Below are 18,031 nucleotides of genomic sequence, written 5' to 3' on the forward strand. Positions count from 1 at the left end.
CGAGGCCATGGAGAAGGAGGCGGGGTCGCGGAGAAGGGGGCGTGGCCGCGGAGAAGGGGGCGTGGCCGGGCGGCCGGCGGGGGCTCGGGGGCGCCCGGGGCCGGCGGGGACCCGGGACCGGCCCGGCGGGGAGGGGGGGCCGGGGCCCCTCCGGAGCACGGGGCGCACCCCGCGGTGCCGCGCTGCACCCCCACCCCTGCGGGCCACCCGAGGGCCGGCCCCGCAGGCTATTTTTGGGCCGTGGCGTGGCAGCCGGCCGGCGGTGCCGGGGGGCCCCGCGTCACGGGGGCGGCTGAGCCCGGCCGCCTCGGCGTCGCCCTCATTCCAGCCGGCGCACGGCGAGCAGCGGCACGGCACGGCCGAGCCCCCGGCCTGCGGACGGGGAGAGGTAAAGCCTGCAGCCGCCCGTGGGGCAGCCGGCTGCCGTCGAAGGGGATGCCCCAGGGCAGGGGATGCCCCATCGCGGGGGATGCTCCCTCCCGGGGGACACCCGGGCCCGGGGCATCCCCCACCCCGGTCCCGGGGGACACTCTGCTGCGGGGGATGCTCCTTTGCGGGGGACACCCCGACCCGGGGATGCTCCTGCTGTGGGGGCGCCCACCCTGGGGACCACCCCCCCCGGCCCGCGGTGCCGGGGGAACGGGTGCATTCGGGGCAGCCTCGTGCCGCGCTGCTCATAACCTAAAAATAGGCGGCAGCTCGCGGGCCCCGGGGGACGGGATTCCTCCTTTCCGCGGCAGCCACGGCGCTCGGGCACAGGGTGAAGCGGGGCGCGGGGGGCCGCTCTCTGCCCCGCAGATGGCCGGCGGCATCTTCTCCCCCCTGGGGAGCTGCTCGGAGCTGGAGAAGGCCAACTGCCACCCCCTGGTCTGCCTGCTCTGCCACGAGCCCTACCAGCACCCCTGCCTGCTCGACTGCTACCACAACTTCTGCGCCAGCTGCCTGCGGGGCCGCGCCAGCGACGGCCGCCTGCGCTGCCCGCTCTGCGGGTAAGGGACGCGGCCTGCTCGGGGGGACGCGGCCTGCTCGGGGGGACGCCGGGACCGGGGCACACAGCTGGCAGCCTCTCGTGGCGCTGCTCCCGGTGCGCCCACCCTTACCGTCGTCCCCGTCCGTGTCCCCATCCTGTCCCCACAGGCACCCCTCGGTGGTGAGGGGGGGCACGGGGCTGCCCCCCGTGGACCGGCTCCTGCAGTTCCTGGTGGACAGCTCAGCCGATGGCGAGGAGGACGTGCAGTGCGCCAACTGCGACCGGCGCTGCGCCAAGGCGGTGAGGGCAGCAGGGCGGGCAGGGGACCCCCGCCGGGGCCGTGCCCGCTGCCAGCTGCCCCCCTGCCCGTGCAGGAGCTGGACACCATGTACTTCTGCAACACCTGCGGGCAGCCCCTCTGCGCCCCGTGCCGTGAGGAGACCCACCGCGCCAAGATGTTTGCCCGCCACGAGATCGTCTCCCTCTCCAAGCGCACCAAGGACATCCACAAGAAGTGCCGTGAGTGCCGCGCCGTGCTGCACTGTGCCGTGCTGCACCGCGCCAGGCTGCCCGACGTCCCTGTCCCTTGCAGCGCTGCACGAGGAGCCGTACATCATGTTCTCCACTGAGAAGAAGTCCATGCTCTGCATCAACTGCTTCAGGGACATGCAGGGGTGAGCAGCCCCGGCCTCGCGCCTGCCCCGTGCCCCAGCCCGTGCCCTGACGCCCATGCCCGCAGGGAGAGCCGGGCGCACTGCATCGACATCGAGACGGCGTACATGCAGGGCTGCCAGCGGCTGGACCAGGCGGTGATGGTGGGCAGGGACCGGCAGGTCTTGGGGGGGAGTTACGGGGGCACGGTGCTGCCCGCAGCGCCGCAGCTGCCCCGCCGCCCCCGGGCAGGCCGTGAAGGAGCTGCAGACCTCCACGCGCGAGGCCATCGTCCTCCTCAAGGCCATGATCGAGGAGGTGCGCAACAGTGCCAGCGAGGAGGAGGCAGCCATCAACTCCCTCTTCGGCCGCATGCAGGTGCGGGGCAACCCACGGGTGCCCGATGCACCGGCACGGCAGAGCCGGGCAGCGGGAGGGGACCGCAGTGGCCGTGGGACACGAGGTGGCTGTGCCATTTGCAGGAGCAGCTCTCTGAGAGGAAGAAGACACTCCTGAAAGCCGTGCAGAGGTGAGGGGCCGCAGGCTGAGCCCTCTCCCGGGGGTGTCCCCCTCCCGGGGCGTGTTGGGGTGCCCTGGGGCCGGACGGCTCCCCGGTGCCCCACAAAGGCGGTGCCTTGCCCCGCTCTGCCGCAGCCAGCACGAGGAGAAGGAGAAGGCGTTCAAGGAGCAGCTCGCCCACCTCGCCTCCCTGCTGCCCACCCTGCAGGTAGGGCCCTGCCCCGGCCACCATGCCCCCAGCCCCAGAGGCCGGGCAGGGGCTGGGCTGCCACAGCCCCGAGGGGCACCGGCGGTGACCCCCCCCCCCCCCCGTGCACAGGTCCACCTGGTGACCTGCTCGGCCTTCCTGAGCTCTGCCAACAAAGCCGAGTTCCTGGACCTGGGCTACGTGAGTGGTGCCGGCGCTGCGGGGCGGCCAGCGCACCCTGCCGTGGTGCCACAGGGTGTCCGGTGCACCCTGCCACGGTGCCGGGCTCACGGGCAGGGTGCCGGACACCCCTCACCGCGCATCGCCACTGCCTTTCAGCAACTGATGGAGAGGCTGCAGAGGATTGTCAAGCTGCCGCACCGCCTGCGGCCGGCCCAGACCAGCAAGGTAGAGCCCTGCCGCCCGCCCAGGGCTAAGCCCCTGCCCGCAGCGCCCCGTGGGCAGCCCCGGCTGCCGGCTCTGCCCTGGCCCCAGCCGCGCTCGCCCCCATCTCACCCCCCAGATCAACAGCGAGTACCGGGCAGAGTTTGCCCGCTGCCTGGAGCCCCTCCTGGTGCTCAGCCCCCGCCGCTCCGTGGTGGGCAGCGCCGGCGGCATCGGTCCTGGCATCGCCGGCACGAACATGTGAGGTGCTGGGATCGCACCCGGGGCCGGGGCGCATCCTGCCATGCGTCCCCTCGGGCATCGCGCCGGGCCAAGCTTGCCCCCGCTGCTGCCCTTGAGCCTGTCACCTCGGCGGTGGCGCGGGGACAGCACGGAGCACAGCTGCGCTGACAAAGGACAGGCGCGGGGGCTTCAAGTGACAATTCTGGGAAGCGGGGCGGGCAGCACGGTGCCCAGCTGAGCCTGCACCCCGCGCCCCAGCCCGGCCCCCCGCCGCGGTCCCTGGAGGGCTCTGCCCCCGCCACCGCTGCCGTGCCGGGGACAGCTCCTGCTCGCCCGCACGCCTGTGGCGCCGCAGCCTCTTTGCCCGCCACTATTTTTATCAGAATTTCAGGGAAGTGCCCAGCCGTTCCTCGCCCAGGATATATTTAGGCCCGTTGATGTCACGGCAGCACCAGCCCTGCCAGGCGCTGCCGGCTGGAGAGGACAAACGGGCGCTGCCACCCCATGGGGACCGCTCCTCGCCCCCGGCCGGGCTCGGCACCGCAGGGCGGCTGAGCTCCTGGGGGCTGCCAGCCCCCAGCACGGGCAGGGGGAGCGCGGCACTGCACGGTAGGACTGACGGCAGCGGGGCAGCAGAGCCAGGGCAGTGGGCAGCATGGGGAGGCTGCGGGATGGGGGGAGACACAGGGCCAGCGGCATGCCAGCCAAGGGACTGGGAGATGCCAGCGGCGAGGGAGCGAGCTGCATCCTTACCTTTAGAAACCGGAGCGTGCCAAGCTCGGCTCCTGCCTTCTCCCTGCCGCAGCTGGTCCCGAAGCCGCGGGCATCGGGAGAGCAGCCCACAGAAACCTGACTTTCGGGGCGGTGTAAGGCGCCTCCGACTGACCCCGCGTGCTTGGGCGAGGGAAGGGACCTGGGGGCTGGCGCGTCCCCAGGCACCCTAGGGGCGAGGGGCGGAGGGACTGAGCCGGTGGTGTGGCTGAGCCGGCGGTGCGGCCCCTGGCACCTCGCCCCCGGCGCTGCTCGCCTGCAGCGTGCCACTGTCGCCCTTTCCACGCAGGCTCCCCGGCGGCCAATGCTCCAAGACCCTCATGGTGCCCGGCTGCCCCACCGCTGGTGATAAAATGTCCGCCGGCCCCATGGTGCGGAAGCCAACGATGCACCGGTACATCAGCACCAAGGTCCTGCTGGCTGAGGGACGCGAGACGCCCTTCGCCGAGCACTGCCGCAACTACGAGAACACCTACCGGGTAGGGAGCTCGGGGCGGGACGGGGCGGGTTGGGACGGAGCGTGCTGCTCACGTGGCGGTTGCACCCTGGCCCCGCAGATGCTGCAGACGGAGATCCAGGGCCTGAAGGACCAGGTGCAGGAGCTGCACCGCGACCTCACCAAGCACCACTCGCTCATCAAGACGGAGATCATGAGCGAGATCCTGCAGAAGTCCCTGCAGATGGACGTGCAGATCGCGGCTCACTACTCCGCTGTGGAGATGATGCGCAGCGTCTTCGAGGAGGTACAGCTGGCGCGTCCCGGCGGAGCAGGGTCCCTCTGTGCCATACCGTGGCACGCTGCCCGGCTCCCTCTCCCCCTTCCAGGTCTGGGAGGAGACGTACCAGCGCGTGGCAAACGAGCAGGAGATCTACGAAGGTACCGGCAACCCCGCTCCCCCGGCCCTGAGCCCCCCGTGCCCGTGCTGGGGCGGGGCAGCCGTGGCCGCAGCCGGCTCCTCTCGCCCCCCAGCCCAGCTCCATGACCTGCTGCAGCTGCGGCAGGAGAACAGCTGCCTGACCACCATCACCAAGCAGATCGCGCCCTATGTCCGCTCCATTGCCAAGGTGAAGGAGCGGCTGGAGCCCAGGTGAGGGGCACGGGGGGGCTTTTGGGGCCGAGGGGGGGACCTGGCCGTCACTCACACCCCTCCCGCCGCAGGCTGCAGGAGCCCCGGGAGCCCAAGGAGGAACAGGCGCAGATGCTGCTCAAGATCTGCGACGACAGCGAAGCGGTGCCAAGGTAGGCGACGGCAAGCGCCCAGGTGCCAAATTCCCCCTGCGCCCTTTCCCCGCTGCTGACCCTGCCGAGGTGCCGTGCCTTCCCTTCCCCAGGGACGCCTCGCCTGGTAGCAAGGAGGGGGCTCCGACCAGACCTGGGGAGGGCTGCGTGCCTGGTGGCACCCCCGGAGACCCATCCCCGAAAAGCAAAGACTGCTGCGGGGGACAGCAGAAAAGCGGGGCCGAGAGCGCTGCCTGGAAAGAGTTTGCACCATAGAGCCCGACGCCGAGCGAGCACGCGGAGCTGCTCCGGTTGTTGCGGCCTGGTTGCTGTCCGGCTCCTCTGGCCCTGTGCCATGAGCCACGCAAACACAGCCCAGGCACTCAGTGTCTGCAGCGTATCAAAAGCCTGCCTTAGGGTGACTTTGTTCATCTGAAAAAAATAATTGTCTTGATACTCTCCCTCTCGTGTGTTAGAAGTGGAATAAAGGGGCACAAGCGTACATGTCCGCTTGGTTCTGCGGCTCCGGACAAAATGGGCCTGCCAGCTCGGGGTGTCCAGCTGCTCTTAAAACCACAAAGTTTGCAAACATGGAGGAAAAAGTCAAAAAAAAAAACCTGGTGTAGTGTAGAGCCAGGAGCTCACCGCAGGGTCTCGGAGCGTCCTGCAAACCACCAACAGGCAGCAGAGGCAAAAATGCAGGCAGGGCACTAGAAAGAGGTGCTCTGGTCCTTGTGCATCTGTGCCATTTAAGAACTTACCAACTGCTGCGGTGCAGGAGAGCAGCCGGCACAGCCAGCTTACTCCAGCTTTCTGCTAAAGATTCAGACACCTTCCCCGCGCCTGGCGAGCTCCTGCCTCCTCACCAAGCTTCCAGTCACAGGATTCGGGAAAATAAACGGTTAGGAGAGGCTGCTGGTCTCAAAAGCACCGAGAGGGCTCTGAATATTTTGCTCAAGGTGAAGTTTATCCCTTTCTTTTGGTGCTAACACATCTCTTGGGCAGACCCCGCTGCCGCACAGTGGGAACCAGGGTCAGAGCTAGTGCTGGCACACTCTGGCATTTACTACCAAAACCAACTTGAGAATAAAGCTTAGTTTCCATCCTCAGCTCACATCAAACCCAAGCAACAATCGCTTTGTTTGTTTCAAAGTACACTTGTGCAAGCCCACAGCAGAAACGTTAACACCTACAATAAAATTAGTTAAAAATTAACTCACCCGAGGCTTGTTGGCTACAACAGCAGGTCGCAGTTTCCGTGAGGACGTGCATCGGAGGCACAGAAAAGCCTGAGCAGGAGCCTAGGAGCAACTACGCAGAGAAATCGGTGCTATCCGGCTGGTATATTTTCACATTTGCTCTTTTCTCCCAAGCTAAAAATGCTCGGTAAAAGACAAATTACCAGCAAAGGCGTCAAGCAGATGCTCCATGCAGAACACGCTCTGGAATACAAAGCAAACCCGGCGGAGGAAGGAGTCTGCATCGGTTAAGCGAGGAGAGACAGCAAATCCACCCCGTCTCTGTGGCTGTGCAGCCCTGCGAGTCACTGCGAGTCATGGTCGTGCTTCAGCGCAACACTGGAGTGTACCCAAAACTCACTGGAATTGTAAAAGTAAGGATTCCAGTTTCGATGATGTCACCGGCACCCCAAGAGGTCTCCAAATAATCACCAGACAGAAGTTGGCAATATTTTTTCTTGGTTTTTTATATAAAAAAAACAAAACAAACCCGAAACCAAAGCAATTTCCATCAGTGCCCCCTTTCCTGAGCCGTACCACAGCACCTTCACCAAGGAACACTGCAAGCCTGAAGCATGAACTGACAAGCAACTCATTTCCATTCCAGCTAGGAAGAATAAAGTAAAACTCAAGAAAACAGTGAACCTCTTTGGTATATAACGACAGAATAAGTTATACCACAAAGCTTGAGTAGGAACCACTTCCAAAATGGTAACGTTTAAAATAGCGTTAGCTAGCCAAACTTTTTTCCCCATTTGGAGAATTTCCCTAGAAGCATCTCCTAGTCACGCCGATATCCCAGGTTTCGCCCAAAAAAGCAGGCAAGGATCTCGAGCACTAAAGCTCTCAGCAAGCCCGGCAGCTGCGGTTCTTTCCCAAACCAAAATCCTGGGATCTCTGCAGGACGGAGGTGGCCTGGCAGGATAGGAAGCAGCGTGATTTGGAAGCGGGAAGAGGGAACAGAGGTGGCAGCAGGGGGGCTCAGGAAGGCGGCAGCTAAAACAGTGACTCCCAAATTCACGGCAGCAGCCAAGGGAGGAGGGAGCGGGCTCGCTCTCCTGCCGCATTTCAGAGGCACTCACGATCCAGTGGCATGAGCCGAGCAGAAAAGGCTCCCTGGGAACATTAACGCCTGAGGGAGACCCGATTGGTGCCACGCTGCCGGCTCTCCGGCAAGCAGAGGGTAGGCAGCCCCCGTGCCCAAAGAGCCGGAGGCCTGCTCCTGCGAGCCGCCCGAGCGCCAGCTTGCAGAATCGGGCCTAAAGAGATTAAAGCCGCGCTGCCTGGCTGGCAAGGTCAAAAAGCTTTAAAATCGAATTACGCCGTAGGAACAATCCGCTGACCGGCGCCTTTCCTGCACGGGGGCGGGAGGGCAGAGCTGTTCTCCGGAAGAATCGGTCCGGAGGCGTTTCAGTACAATTCAGCCGCTGCAGGCAGGAGGGTTCGATTCTCTTTAGGGTGGCTACAGGCTAAGTTATCTGGAAGATCCCTGAATGTGCAACAAAGGATTTATCTCAAGGAGGACGAACGAGCTTCTGATCTGCTAGCGACCCGGCAGGCCGCCCAGCTCCACAGCCCTTTGCCAGCTCCTCCTGGGAGGCCGGGAAACACCACAGGGCTACTTCTGGCACCAGCACCATGCACCGTCCCTCGCCCTGCAGCGCCTGGAGCTGGGCGTTCGCCCAGCCAGTCCAGTTTTCACCTGCGTTACAGTTCTACTTTGACTCCTTTAATAAAAGGGAGACCCGATGGCACCTTCCTTTTGTACTCCAGGTACTCTTCTCCAAAGAAGTGAATGAGCGTGATCTCCTCCTCCTCAATCCGCTCCCTGAAGAAGCGCCAGGATGCCAGCGCGTAGCCCACCACGCAGATGGGATTGCAGAGTAACACCTGCGAACAGACACCGGCGGTTAGCATCCCCTCACCTCCCAAAGAAACCGAGGCTGCCCCCCGCCCCCGCGTGCTAATTGCCCTTCATTAAGTTTGCCATGAGGTCTAAACGCTTTCCAAAGAAAACACAAGACCCCAGCACCTTTTGTGGAATTTCACTCTGGGGAAAAATTAGCGCTCATGAAGAAAGCAGCCCGTGGGCAGCGGCCAGCTCCTGCCACCCCGGCTCCAGAGAGCCTGTGCATGGCCGCGCTGCTCCGCGTGCAGTCTTTACGGTCTCTCTCCAGAGAAATAAAACCAAATGCCAACCACTAGCCAACCACGAGAAGAGCGTGACTAAGGCAGCGCTGAGTTACAGCTCGACCACAGCTGGCTTCCAGCTTACCCTCTGGTCAGGGTGCTGGGCACATTTAGGGGGAGTTTTCTTTGCCCTCCGGCACAGGACTGGTATTTGGCAGGAGCGAGGTTGAGCCTGACCGCTTACAGAAGGCATTTTGGCCATAGGAATGCAAGGAAACTCCGGACACCAGCTTTAGGCTAGCAGCAGATCGCACCCCAAGCCTCCGAAGGCATTCTGGCTCAAACCCTGGCCCCACTGCCCCTGCATATCCCACACAGAAAATTAAGGTGATGGGGTCTTCGCAGAGATTGCACGGGGCAGAGCGCTCAGGGTGTCCTGGCCCCCCACATGCCGGTGGGAGGGAGGAGGCATCAAAATCCGCACCCAGGCCACCCCTGCCGCTGACCACCGGCGGTTTGCATCCCCTGACAGGTGTGGGCAGCATTAAGAAGAAAGACCCAGGTTATGAGACGAAAGTATCTGAGTGCGTTGTATACGGTACCTGTGTTCCAATACTCCAGTAAAACCATCCCACGTAAGACGGGTGCCGGAACCACCCATACACCCCACTTGTCACCAAAGTATGAGTATCCGATTTCTCATTCTGAACAATATGGTTGAAGTTGGAGCCAGCTGTGAGCATGGCCGCTTTCCTCAGACAATCCCCAAAGATCACCATCAACAACCCTACAGTACTCAGCCAGGTGATCTGCTTCAGCTCTGCAAGTGAATAAGGACGGGTCACAACAGGTTTGCACAGGTCACGCTCGCGGTGAGCTTTCCCCCCCCATCTCAAAGCCCGACAGCGACTAAAACACAGCCAGCGTTCCACGCACTGCCGTCCTGCCACCAAAAAAAAAATAAAAATAGCATCCCCCGCCACGGAGTCACCCCCGACGCGGAGTCTGTACGTCCTCGCGGCAGGTCGCCCTAAGGGGAGCCCAGTGCTGAGGCAGAGCCCGGCTTTACGGCGTAGAGTAAAGCTGACGCAAAATACAGCCAAGCAGACGCGCTCAGGCTGGACACGGGGAGCTCTGCAGCCTGCACTGCCATCATGAAGCGGGGAAGGAGAACGTCTCCCCTCTCCCAAAAGAAAGGAAGCACCTCAGAGTGGGCAACCAGCAACAGTTTTTGCCGATTTGATTTTATTCCAGGTCAAAAGAAGACGCCCAGGCATAACTGAAGCGTCGTTCTTTGTACCACCAAAGCTGCTCAAAAGACGCAGCCAGGAAAGGGCTGAAGACCTGATAAACGGCAAAGACAGCCCGGCATGTCGGTGCAAGGCCTCCCAAGAGCAAAACCAAGCGGCTTTCAGCACAGAGAGATTAAGGCCATGTCAAAGCCCTCCTCCGCTGCCAGCACGGGTCAACTCAGCGGGGGTCAGCAGCGCTTTGCTGCCAACCGGGCGGGCGCTGGGCGAGCCACGTGCAGCCGGGCAGAGCCAGGGGATGGCAGGCAGGGGGGGTGGCAGGGAGGGGCAGGGCGGCCAACCTGGGAAGAGGAGCTTCTCCAGCGTGAACTCCACCCAGGAGGAGAGGGCGGCCAGGTTGTACTCGAAGCTGTGGTTGAGCAGGAAGGAATCCAGCGAGAGGCTGCGTGGGTTGTTGATGGCCGTCACCAGGTACTCCGAGTAGTGGAAGAGGGAGAGGGAGCACATGTACCTGCGGCGGGAGGGAGCGACGGAGGGAGGGAAGGCTCGGCGGGGCCGGCGGCCCTCGCACCCGCCCGGCCCCCCCGGCCCTTCCCTTACCAGCCGAAGTGGCGCCAGGCGGAGCGGCCGGCGCTGAGCAGGAGCCCGCAGCCGAAGGCGAAGCCCAGGAAGCAGGCCCGGACGGCGATCTGCAAGCAGAGGGAGGAGAGAGAGCTGCCGCCGCCGCCCCGCAGGCCCCGCCGGGGCCTTTCCCCGAGCCCGGTGTCCGCCGACCGCCGCCCCCCGGGGCCTCCTCCCACCCCGGCGCCCCCCGGGCCCGCTGCCCCGTGGCCTCCCCCCGCACCTTGTAGAGCGGCCGCGGGTAGAGCAGCAGCAGCGCCGCGTTGACGCCCGCCACGTGTAGGGCGAGCGCCAGGCGGCCGCGCAGGCCCGGGGCGGCCAACAGCGCGGCGGGGGAGCCCAGCGCCACCGGCAGCGCCGCCACCGAGGCGCCCAGAAGGAAGGCGGCCAGGCTGGCGCGGGCCTCCCGGCCCAGCCGCCCCCGCCGCGGAGCCGCCGCCGCCGCCGCCGCCGCCATCATGGCGGCGCCCGCCCCGCCCCGCGTCGCCCGGGAAACAGCCGCGCCGCTCTCGCGAGAGCTCCGCCCCGCGCAGGCGCAGCAGCCCGGGGAGCGGCGCCAGCTCTCGCGAGAGTTGCGGCGCGCAGGCGCAGTGGCCCCGCCCCAGGCACAGGCCCGGCGCCGGTTTCGCCTCCGGTTGTGGTTTCATGGCGCGAACCGCAGCCCCCGGCCCGGGCTGCGAGCGTCCGGCCGCCGGCCCCTCACCACCCGCCCGGCCCCCCCTGCTCGCCCTCTCCCGCTGCGGGCCCGGCCGGGCCGTCGTGGCCCCGCTCCGTCCCCGGGGCTCTCCCAGCCAGAACCACTAGTGCTCAAACAAACAAAAAACAAAAACCCAAAAGCAACGCCCGTTTTATTCCAGTCAACGACAACAGACTTTATTTACGCCACAGGATTCCTTAAATAACTTAGATGTGCACAAACAAACTACCTAGAGATGTCAACAAAATGGTCCGAGACATTCAGTACGATACCGGGGCACGCGGCGCGGCGCGAGTATCATACGTAAGCTTTGGTGTGCAATTTTAGGACATACTGGCAAGTTGAACACGGCACCACAAAGACTCGCGGCCTCGCGCGTCCCTCCTGCCGCCACATGCCTCTGCCCCGCGCCGGCACGGGCGGGAGCTTCGCTTGTGGGATTGAGTGGTGAAAACGGGGCTCCAGAGGCGAATGGCGAGCGACCGGGAAGGCTCCCGGAGGCTTTCGGGGTGCTTAAGCCACCTAAAGGACAAGGTCTACAACTCTAAACCGATCAGCAGCGAAGCAACCGCGCCGCCGCGGTAGCGCCGGCGGCAGGCTGGGGCGGGCGAAGGCGCGAGGCCCGGCACGGACCGGACATGACACTAACGGGAACCCGGACATTCAGCGGGCAAAGGCTGTGAGAGCGCGGGGCGGGATCACTGCCGGGCAGCCTGCTGCATCTGCGCCTGCCGCTTGGCTTTTGTCTGGAGGTACCTGCCCTTCCCTTCCTCGAAGCGTCGCTTCTCATCCTCCGTCTCCGTCTGCCAGTGACAGAAAGAAAGCGAAGCCACCGGCGTTAGCTGCCTCGGGGCAGCACAGCTCTCCCGCACCCCACCTTGCGAGCGCGTGCGGGAGGGAAATACGCCTTCCCTTACAGGAAACGGAAAGGAAAACCTGCACTCTGCGAAATAGGTGTTTTGACAGCTATTGTACTCCTGCACAGAGCAGGAGACCTGTGCGGGATAAAATATTAATCAAGAAACCCCCCAGTCAGCAGCACTGCATCAGCAAAGCCCTGCCAGGATCAGGAGAGCTAAAAATAGGCAGGAGGGCTGGAACGGGGATGCCACAGGGAGCGGGGACGGGGGACATGGGACATGGGAGCCTCTGTCACTGCTCAGGGTCCCCTCCCGTGCATCTCCAGCGCAGGCAGGAGGCGAAGCTGCAGAGCCTGCACGCAGCCTGTCCTCACCCGCAAGAAAGTTAAAAATCCCCACTCTCCACATCAGCAATTTTCAGAAGAAATTTAAAAAAAAAACAAACCAAAAAACAAAACCCTGAATCCTGCTCTGGAAAGACTCATTCACGCTCATATTTTTCTGCTGAATAATTCAAGGGAAGAGGATTTGTCAGACAAAAAAAAGCCAGCTGCGGTCTGCCCCAGGAGGAACAGGAGAGGGGCTGGCTGGCCCGGCGGGGAGGGCTCTTACCAGCAGCTGCGGGACGGGCAGGGGCTTCCCCTCCTTGCTCAGGGAGACGTAGGTGAAGAAGGCGCTGACAGCACGGTACCGCTCCCGAGGCTCATCCACGAATGGGTCGGCGTCCACAAAGACTTCGATTTCCATGGACTTATTGCTTGTGAAGGTCATGCGCCCCGAAATGGTGATGACGCTGCCTGCGAAGCAGAGAGGGGCCGGTTAAGCAGGCGGCCCCTGCTTTTGCTCAGAGGAAGGGAGCAAGGGGTCCCGCATGTTTTATGCTTAAGCCATGTCTTAAGCAGAGCTTCTCGGCACAGGCTAAGTCTAACGGGGACTAAATTTCTCGGCCGGTGTGTCCTGACCGCACGCCCAAGGGAGCCAGGACATGGCACCACAGGAGAGCAAAGTGCCCACCACCACCCCCGGTACCTTTTTTGATCTTCTCGTGGAAGTTGATGGCGTCCACCGAGGCGGTGACGATGTTGGTCTTGCAGTGGCGGGCGGCCACAATCCCGGCGACCTCGTCCATGAGCTTCATGGTGACACCTGGGGGGCGGAGGCAGAGGGTCCCATCTCAGGGGAGCCGGTGGGATTTGGGAAAAACCATGCATTGGTCGGTAAGGCCTTTGCACGACCAAAGCTATGCCAAGGAGTCAGACCGGAGACTGAATCCCAACTGCGCGAAACCCCCAGTACCAGCACAAGGACTCCTGTCAAGTGCACCATCAGGGTGACATCCTTACAGGCCTGGGCTTAAGATTTAGGCCAGCTCTGGCTGTCCCGAATTCCTCTGAGCAAACCTCAGCCTTATAAGGCAAGATCAGTCCCACAAACCTCCTGCTTGGAAAGACCTCTGAGCTACATTGTTGGTTTGTTTTTTTTTTTTTAAGGACGCAATTAGACGAAGAGCGGCATCCAGCGTTGTCCCAGCCCTCGGCAAACGCACCTCTCCCCAGGCTCACACCACACACGTCCGCCCTGCTCTGCCCTGCCCGACTGGCAGGCGACAGGCACTGCCAGCCAAGAGGAAATTACTCCAGCAAATTGCAGTCATTGTACACTGGGGGTTTATAATCCAAGGTTCGCAATTTAAGAGACGATGACAAAATTGTAGGATTTACAGTTTGAGCATGTCCGTTTTCAGGGCCTTTTTTCAGCATAGAAAAAGACAAAGCTTTTGTCTCAGCTGAAGCAATGCTGAACCTTACAGATGGTAGAAACGGGCCTGCGTGCCTTCAGAGGCAGAGCCCACCTCCCAAAAACACCGAGACGCACGAGTCGCTCCCAAACTGCTCTTCTGCTCCGGGGAAAAACCAACCCAGCCGTTGAACGGGGCAGCGCTCACTCACCTCCGTGCACGAAGCCCAGCAGCGTGCAGTCCGACGGTCCCACCAGGTGAATCAGGCTGGACTGGCTGTAGCCAACGGTGTGCGGCTCTGGTTAGAGGAAGAGAGCAAAGCGGAGGTCAGAGCTGCTCGGCCAGCACCCCTACGCTGCCGTACGACCAGTCTTAAACCGTCTGAAGGAAGAAAACGTGGGGCTGGCTTGTGCAAAGCTGAAGTATGTTCAAGGCAGCATTTAAATCGGCCCAGAGAAGTCCTGAGAGCAGAGGCCATTCATAGAATCATAGAATTGTTTACGCTGGAAAAGACCTTTAAGGTCATCAAGTCCAACCATTCACCACCTGACAGGCTGCCACCTCCCTCTAATGCCCACCCATCAATTTTATGCCAGCTCAGCTCATTTCTTCTTTTAAAACTTCCAAAGAGCCCGAAAGCAAATGGGAGTGAACTGGACGGAGAAGTGGTTATACACCTTCCCTCCTCAGGCCACCAGCCACAGCCGAATCTCCCCAAACCTGCCGCTCAGCAGCATCCCCAAAGGACCGCGCTTTCCCCTCGAGGTGAAGACCTCGGCCTCCACGTCCCCAGCCCTGGCACACGCTGGTGACAGCTGACTCGCCACTACATCCAGGTGACAGAAATCGCACCCTCTGACTGCCGGCAGAGGGAAACCACTCTCAGGTATGGCTGCGTTTTCTGTCTAACGAGAGATGCTAAAGGCGCTTAGCACAGGAAAACCAGCCGAGCCCCCGACCGCTCGGCATCGCCTCCTCGGGGAGGACACCCGCACAGCAGTGCCCGCAGAGCCTTACCTTTTGTCTGCCTATCTGTGAGCAGGGAGAACAGAGGGGAAAAAAAACATTTGAGCAACTTTTATCCCACATCACACCCCTCCCCCTCCGCCGATGATCCCCACGCGCCAGCTCTCTGCCTCTGCCCGAGGACCACGGCTGGTCCTGGAGGCCACTGGCCGCTTGCGCCTTCAGCTCACCATCAGCACCACCGCTGTGTTTCCAGAAGCTGGGGCAACGCTTTCGGTAGGAAAGAGATCCCCAGCAAGAGCATGACCCCCAGCTCCTCCCCATAGCTCATCCTCCCCTTCAAAAACCCGGCCGATGAACTTCTTGCTAAAAACTGATTTCCAGACCAGGGGCTGCAGCTGCAGAGCGTGCAAAACCCTCGCCCAACGCTTGTGTTTACCCTACGCTGAGCAAAACTAGCTCCCGCTGCCCAGGAGCACACGAGGGATGTAAGGAACGGTGGCAGGAACCGTGTTTTGGAAGAGGGCATCCCACCCACCAGCCCCAGCAGGGGATCACAGGTGCCCACCCGCCTCCCCCTCCACTCACACACCGCGGCTCCAAAATCCCATCGCTGTCCCCGACGCGGTGTTTCGGAGCGCGCGCTCACAGCCATGGGTACCCGGGAATGGCTGGAGTTGCCTCGGGGACCAGTTTGGCCTCCCAGCACCACCAGCATGTCTCTACAGGCCACGCACCGCCTGTGTTACCTGGGTTGATGACGGGGAAGATCAGGTCGCCATTTCTCTGCTTAGTTTCCAGCCGATCCAGCTTTTGCTCCTCGTAACGCTTCTTCCCTTCATCCTCCTGCTCCTTTCTCGCGTACTGGAAGGAAAGGCCGGTAAGAACAGAGTCAGCAAAGCCACGGGCGCAGCTGGGGGTGCCGATGTGGCCAGGTTAGTGCCGTTCCCCCAGAGAGGGCAAGCTCTGGTTTTTGGGGAGCAAAAATCCCCCCCTACCTGGATGGGGGGGACCTCAAGGACTTTGTTCACGTTCTTCAGGGACAGCGGCACATACCACAGCGTTGCCTTGTTTGTCACCTTCTTCGCCCCTGGAGGAGAGGGGAGCAGAGGGTGACCGCGCCGACGCCAGCAGCGCTTTGCCTGCCACTGGTGCTGCTGCAGCCCGGGGTTGGCCGCTCGCTGGCGATGCTGCCGGCACCGGGGAGCCCCCTGCCCTGCCGGCTCCTGCTGGGCTTTGGCTCGGAGCGGATGTGACAGTGCGCTTTTGGGAAGGCGTCCCGGCAAGCGGAGCCGGTTGCCACAGCAACAGCAGGAAAAGGGCCACGGGCAGCAAATTAGGCAGGAGGAGCTAACACCGGATTTTTCCATTCTTCGCTAAAAACGATCGATGGAGCCATAATCCCCAGGGAGCCGGCTTGGCTTCCCTTCCCGGCGCCGACCCTCCCCACCACCCCTGCACCCTCAGTAAAAAGGCAAAATCTCCCTTCTGCCCGATGCTGCTGGCAGAGGATGGGGTCACTGCCGCAAGCTCTCAGCTTATCACGGTTATTCCTGGAGTTTTGGGACAGAGCCGCCAGCAGCCACCCACCTGTTAAAATGTTTTCAGACATGACGTTGACCTGGACCTCCACAGAGTGCCGGGAAGTGTAGGTGATCTCGGCACTGACGTTGGCCACCTCGCCGATGCACACTGGGGAGAGGAAGTCCGTCCGCTCCACCCGCGCCAGCGCGGCCACGCAGGGCTCCTGGGGACGGCGAGACAGGGAGGGTAGCAGCTGCAGCCACACCGCGCAGGACCGCAGCCGGCAGCTCACCGGGGCCATCCCGTGCCGCGCGCAGCTCCGGCACTTTGATCACTGCCTTATCAGGCTGTGGCTGTGCTTCCTTCCCCACCCATAACCGACACCGGGGCCAGCTCTGACTCTCCCTTCGCAGAAATTAAAACATTAATAGTAGTGTAGTAATGTTTCTGCTTGGAAAACACAATTGCAGCAGGATGCTTCCGGCTACAGGAGCCATACTCTGGCAGCAGCCGGAGCCACTGGTGGTTTACGCGCAGGAGCAAGCGCTTTCGGTGCAGGGAGATGAGCGGGGAGGCCCCCAGGGATGACGGGCGGTCCCAGGGGACCCCCTGCTCCCCGCAGACCGCTGAGGTGTGGCAGGAGGGCACCTACTCACCCCGGCCTGGGAGTTGCAGTGGCGGGTGCTGATGATGGCTCCCGCCTCCTCGATCATCTTCAGGATGGTTCCCCCGTGGACATTCCCTGCAACGTTGGCATCGTCCGGGCGCATGATCCTGCCGGGGGAGGGACACGGGAGCTCGCACCCACCTGCCATTGCCCCTAGCCCGGGTGCCGGTGCAGCCGCCCAGAGGCACCGCTATCGCCCTACCGGATGACTTGCCGGGCCATCTCGCCACGCTGATGCCGGCAACGTCACTGGCGCTGCCTGCACGTGGCTTCCTGCGAGCAGCGGTGGAAACCACCTTAAATTACCGCTGGGAGTGGAAGGAGGGATTGATTGCCCCTCTGCCGGGGCGGCCGGCTGCTCAGTTGGGACCGCGTCTCGCCGCCACGCCACCATGGCAAAGAGAGGCCGAGCCGGGCACATGCCACCGCTCGACCCGGCTTTTGCTGGAGCAGCAAATAATGGGCCGGAGGAGGGAAGGCGAAGCACGGTGGCGACAGGGCAGCGGCTGCGCACCGGCCCGCGGGGGAGCCGCGATTCGGCAAGGCGGCCATGCCGGGGAGCGGCAGCAGGCGAAGGCAGGAAAACCGGGGAGCGCCCTGCCTGCTCACAAGCACCGGAGCAAGGGCATGGCACCGCTTCGCTGTGCCCGGTGCAGGCAGCGTGACCGGTGCAGGCAGCAGTGCAGGCAGCACCGCCTGCAGCACCCCGATTGCGGCCCGGCCCCGGCGCCCGCCCGCGGTCCCCCAGCCCGCCTGCCCTCCCTCCCCCGGGTCCCCGGCAGCGGGCGGCGCGCCGGGGCCGTACCTGGAGACCTGGATGGCGGCCGGCCCCGGGCCCGCGGCCCCACGCTCCGACATGGCGGCACCGGCGCCCCGCCCGCAACGCCGCTGCGGCACCGCCACGCCCCGCCAGGACACGCCCCGCCCCGGCGGCCACGCCCCCCCCCGCGCCGCCCCATTGGCGGGCAGCGCCTCGCCACGCCCCCAAGCCGGCAAGGGGGCGGGGCCGACGCGCTGGCGGACGGCGCCGCGTGGGGGCGCGGCGGGGGGCGGAGCCCCGGTGCCGGGGGGCGGAGCTCCGGTGTGCGGTGGGCGGGGCTTCGGTACCAGGGGCGGAGCCCCGGTGCCGGGGGGCGGAGCCCCGGTGCCGCCCGGGGGCTGCGCTGCCGCACCGGGACGGGGCCCCCTCGGCTGCCGGCCCCGGGCTGTGCCCCGCGGGGGGCCCGGGGCTACCGGAGCCCTCGCCGTGAGCGGCTGGGCGGCGGCAGGAGCGGGGCGCGGGGGCCGGGGGTGGCGGGGGTGCGGCGCCGCGGTACCGGTACCGCCGCCTTCGGGGGCCGCCGGCGGGGCGGGGCGGGGCGGGCGGGGCGGCCCCGCCGCTGTCCGCGGTGCTGAT

General features: G+C 63.8%; 3 protein-coding genes across 3 annotated transcripts; 1 reads left to right on the forward strand and 2 right to left on the reverse strand.

Moving 5' to 3' along the window:
* Nucleotides 1–798: 798 nt before the first annotated feature.
* Nucleotides 799–5,220, forward strand: RNF207 (ring finger protein 207). The gene is made up of 17 exons (XM_075721622.1): nt 799–989; nt 1,138–1,270; nt 1,345–1,489; nt 1,563–1,644; nt 1,710–1,785; nt 1,874–1,999; nt 2,104–2,150; nt 2,276–2,348; nt 2,460–2,528; nt 2,667–2,735; nt 2,851–2,972; nt 4,015–4,204; nt 4,283–4,468; nt 4,551–4,602; nt 4,696–4,813; nt 4,885–4,965; nt 5,058–5,220. The coding sequence occupies exons 1-17, from the start codon at nt 799–801 to the stop codon at nt 5,218–5,220; spliced, it is 1,923 nt and encodes a 640-aa protein (XP_075577737.1).
* Nucleotides 5,221–6,655: 1,435 nt separating this feature from the next.
* ICMT (isoprenylcysteine carboxyl methyltransferase) lies at nt 6,656–10,643 on the reverse strand. The gene is made up of 5 exons (XM_075721581.1): nt 10,407–10,643; nt 10,163–10,251; nt 9,904–10,073; nt 8,915–9,132; nt 6,656–8,072 (listed from the first exon to the last, which is right to left on the reverse strand). The coding sequence occupies exons 1-5, from the start codon at nt 10,641–10,643 to the stop codon at nt 7,890–7,892; spliced, it is 897 nt and encodes a 298-aa protein (XP_075577696.1). The 3' UTR covers nt 6,656–7,889.
* Nucleotides 10,644–11,578: 935 nt separating this feature from the next.
* Nucleotides 11,579–17,493, reverse strand: ACOT7 (acyl-CoA thioesterase 7). The gene is made up of 9 exons (XM_075721483.1): nt 17,441–17,493; nt 16,625–16,742; nt 16,035–16,191; nt 15,443–15,534; nt 15,194–15,308; nt 13,690–13,776; nt 12,770–12,886; nt 12,353–12,537; nt 11,579–11,683 (listed from the first exon to the last, which is right to left on the reverse strand). The coding sequence occupies exons 1-9, from the start codon at nt 17,491–17,493 to the stop codon at nt 11,579–11,581; spliced, it is 1,029 nt and encodes a 342-aa protein (XP_075577598.1).
* Between the last annotated feature and the right edge of the window lie 538 nt (nt 17,494–18,031).

The sequence above is a fragment of the Pelecanus crispus genome, chromosome 15 (assembly GCF_030463565.1).
Source record: "Pelecanus crispus isolate bPelCri1 chromosome 15, bPelCri1.pri, whole genome shotgun sequence".
Lineage (NCBI taxonomy): Eukaryota > Metazoa > Chordata > Aves > Pelecaniformes > Pelecanidae > Pelecanus > Pelecanus crispus.

Bases quoted from the DNA above. Each gene is read 5' to 3' on its own strand.
- RNF207 (XM_075721622.1), top strand. From the start codon at position 799: ATGGCCGGCGGCATCTTCTCCCCCCTGGGGAGCTGCTCGGAGCTGGAG. The intron at 2,349-2,459 runs GTAGGGCCCTGC...CCCCGTGCACAG, and splicing joins CCCTGCTGCCCACCCTGCAG to GTCCACCTGGTGACCTGCTC. The intron at 4,966-5,057 runs GTAGGCGACGGC...TCCCTTCCCCAG, and splicing joins GACAGCGAAGCGGTGCCAAG to GGACGCCTCGCCTGGTAGCA.
- ICMT (XM_075721581.1), bottom strand. From the start codon at position 10,643: ATGATGGCGGCGGCGGCGGCGGCGGCGGCTCCGCGGCGGGGGCGGCTG. The intron at 10,252-10,406 runs GTGCGGGGGGAG...CTCTGCTTGCAG, and splicing joins ACCCGCGGCCGCTCTACAAG to ATCGCCGTCCGGGCCTGCTT. The intron at 8,073-8,914 runs GTACCGTATACA...GTCTGTTCGCAG, and splicing joins ACTGGAGTATTGGAACACAG to GTGTTACTCTGCAATCCCAT.
- ACOT7 (XM_075721483.1), bottom strand. From the start codon at position 17,493: ATGTCGGAGCGTGGGGCCGCGGGCCCGGGGCCGGCCGCCATCCAGGTC. The intron at 15,535-16,034 runs GTGGGTGGCTGC...CCTCTCCTCCAG, and splicing joins GTCTGAAAACATTTTAACAG to GGGCGAAGAAGGTGACAAAC. The intron at 11,684-12,352 runs GTAAGAGCCCTC...TGTCACTGGCAG, and splicing joins TGCCCGTCCCGCAGCTGCTG to ACGGAGACGGAGGATGAGAA.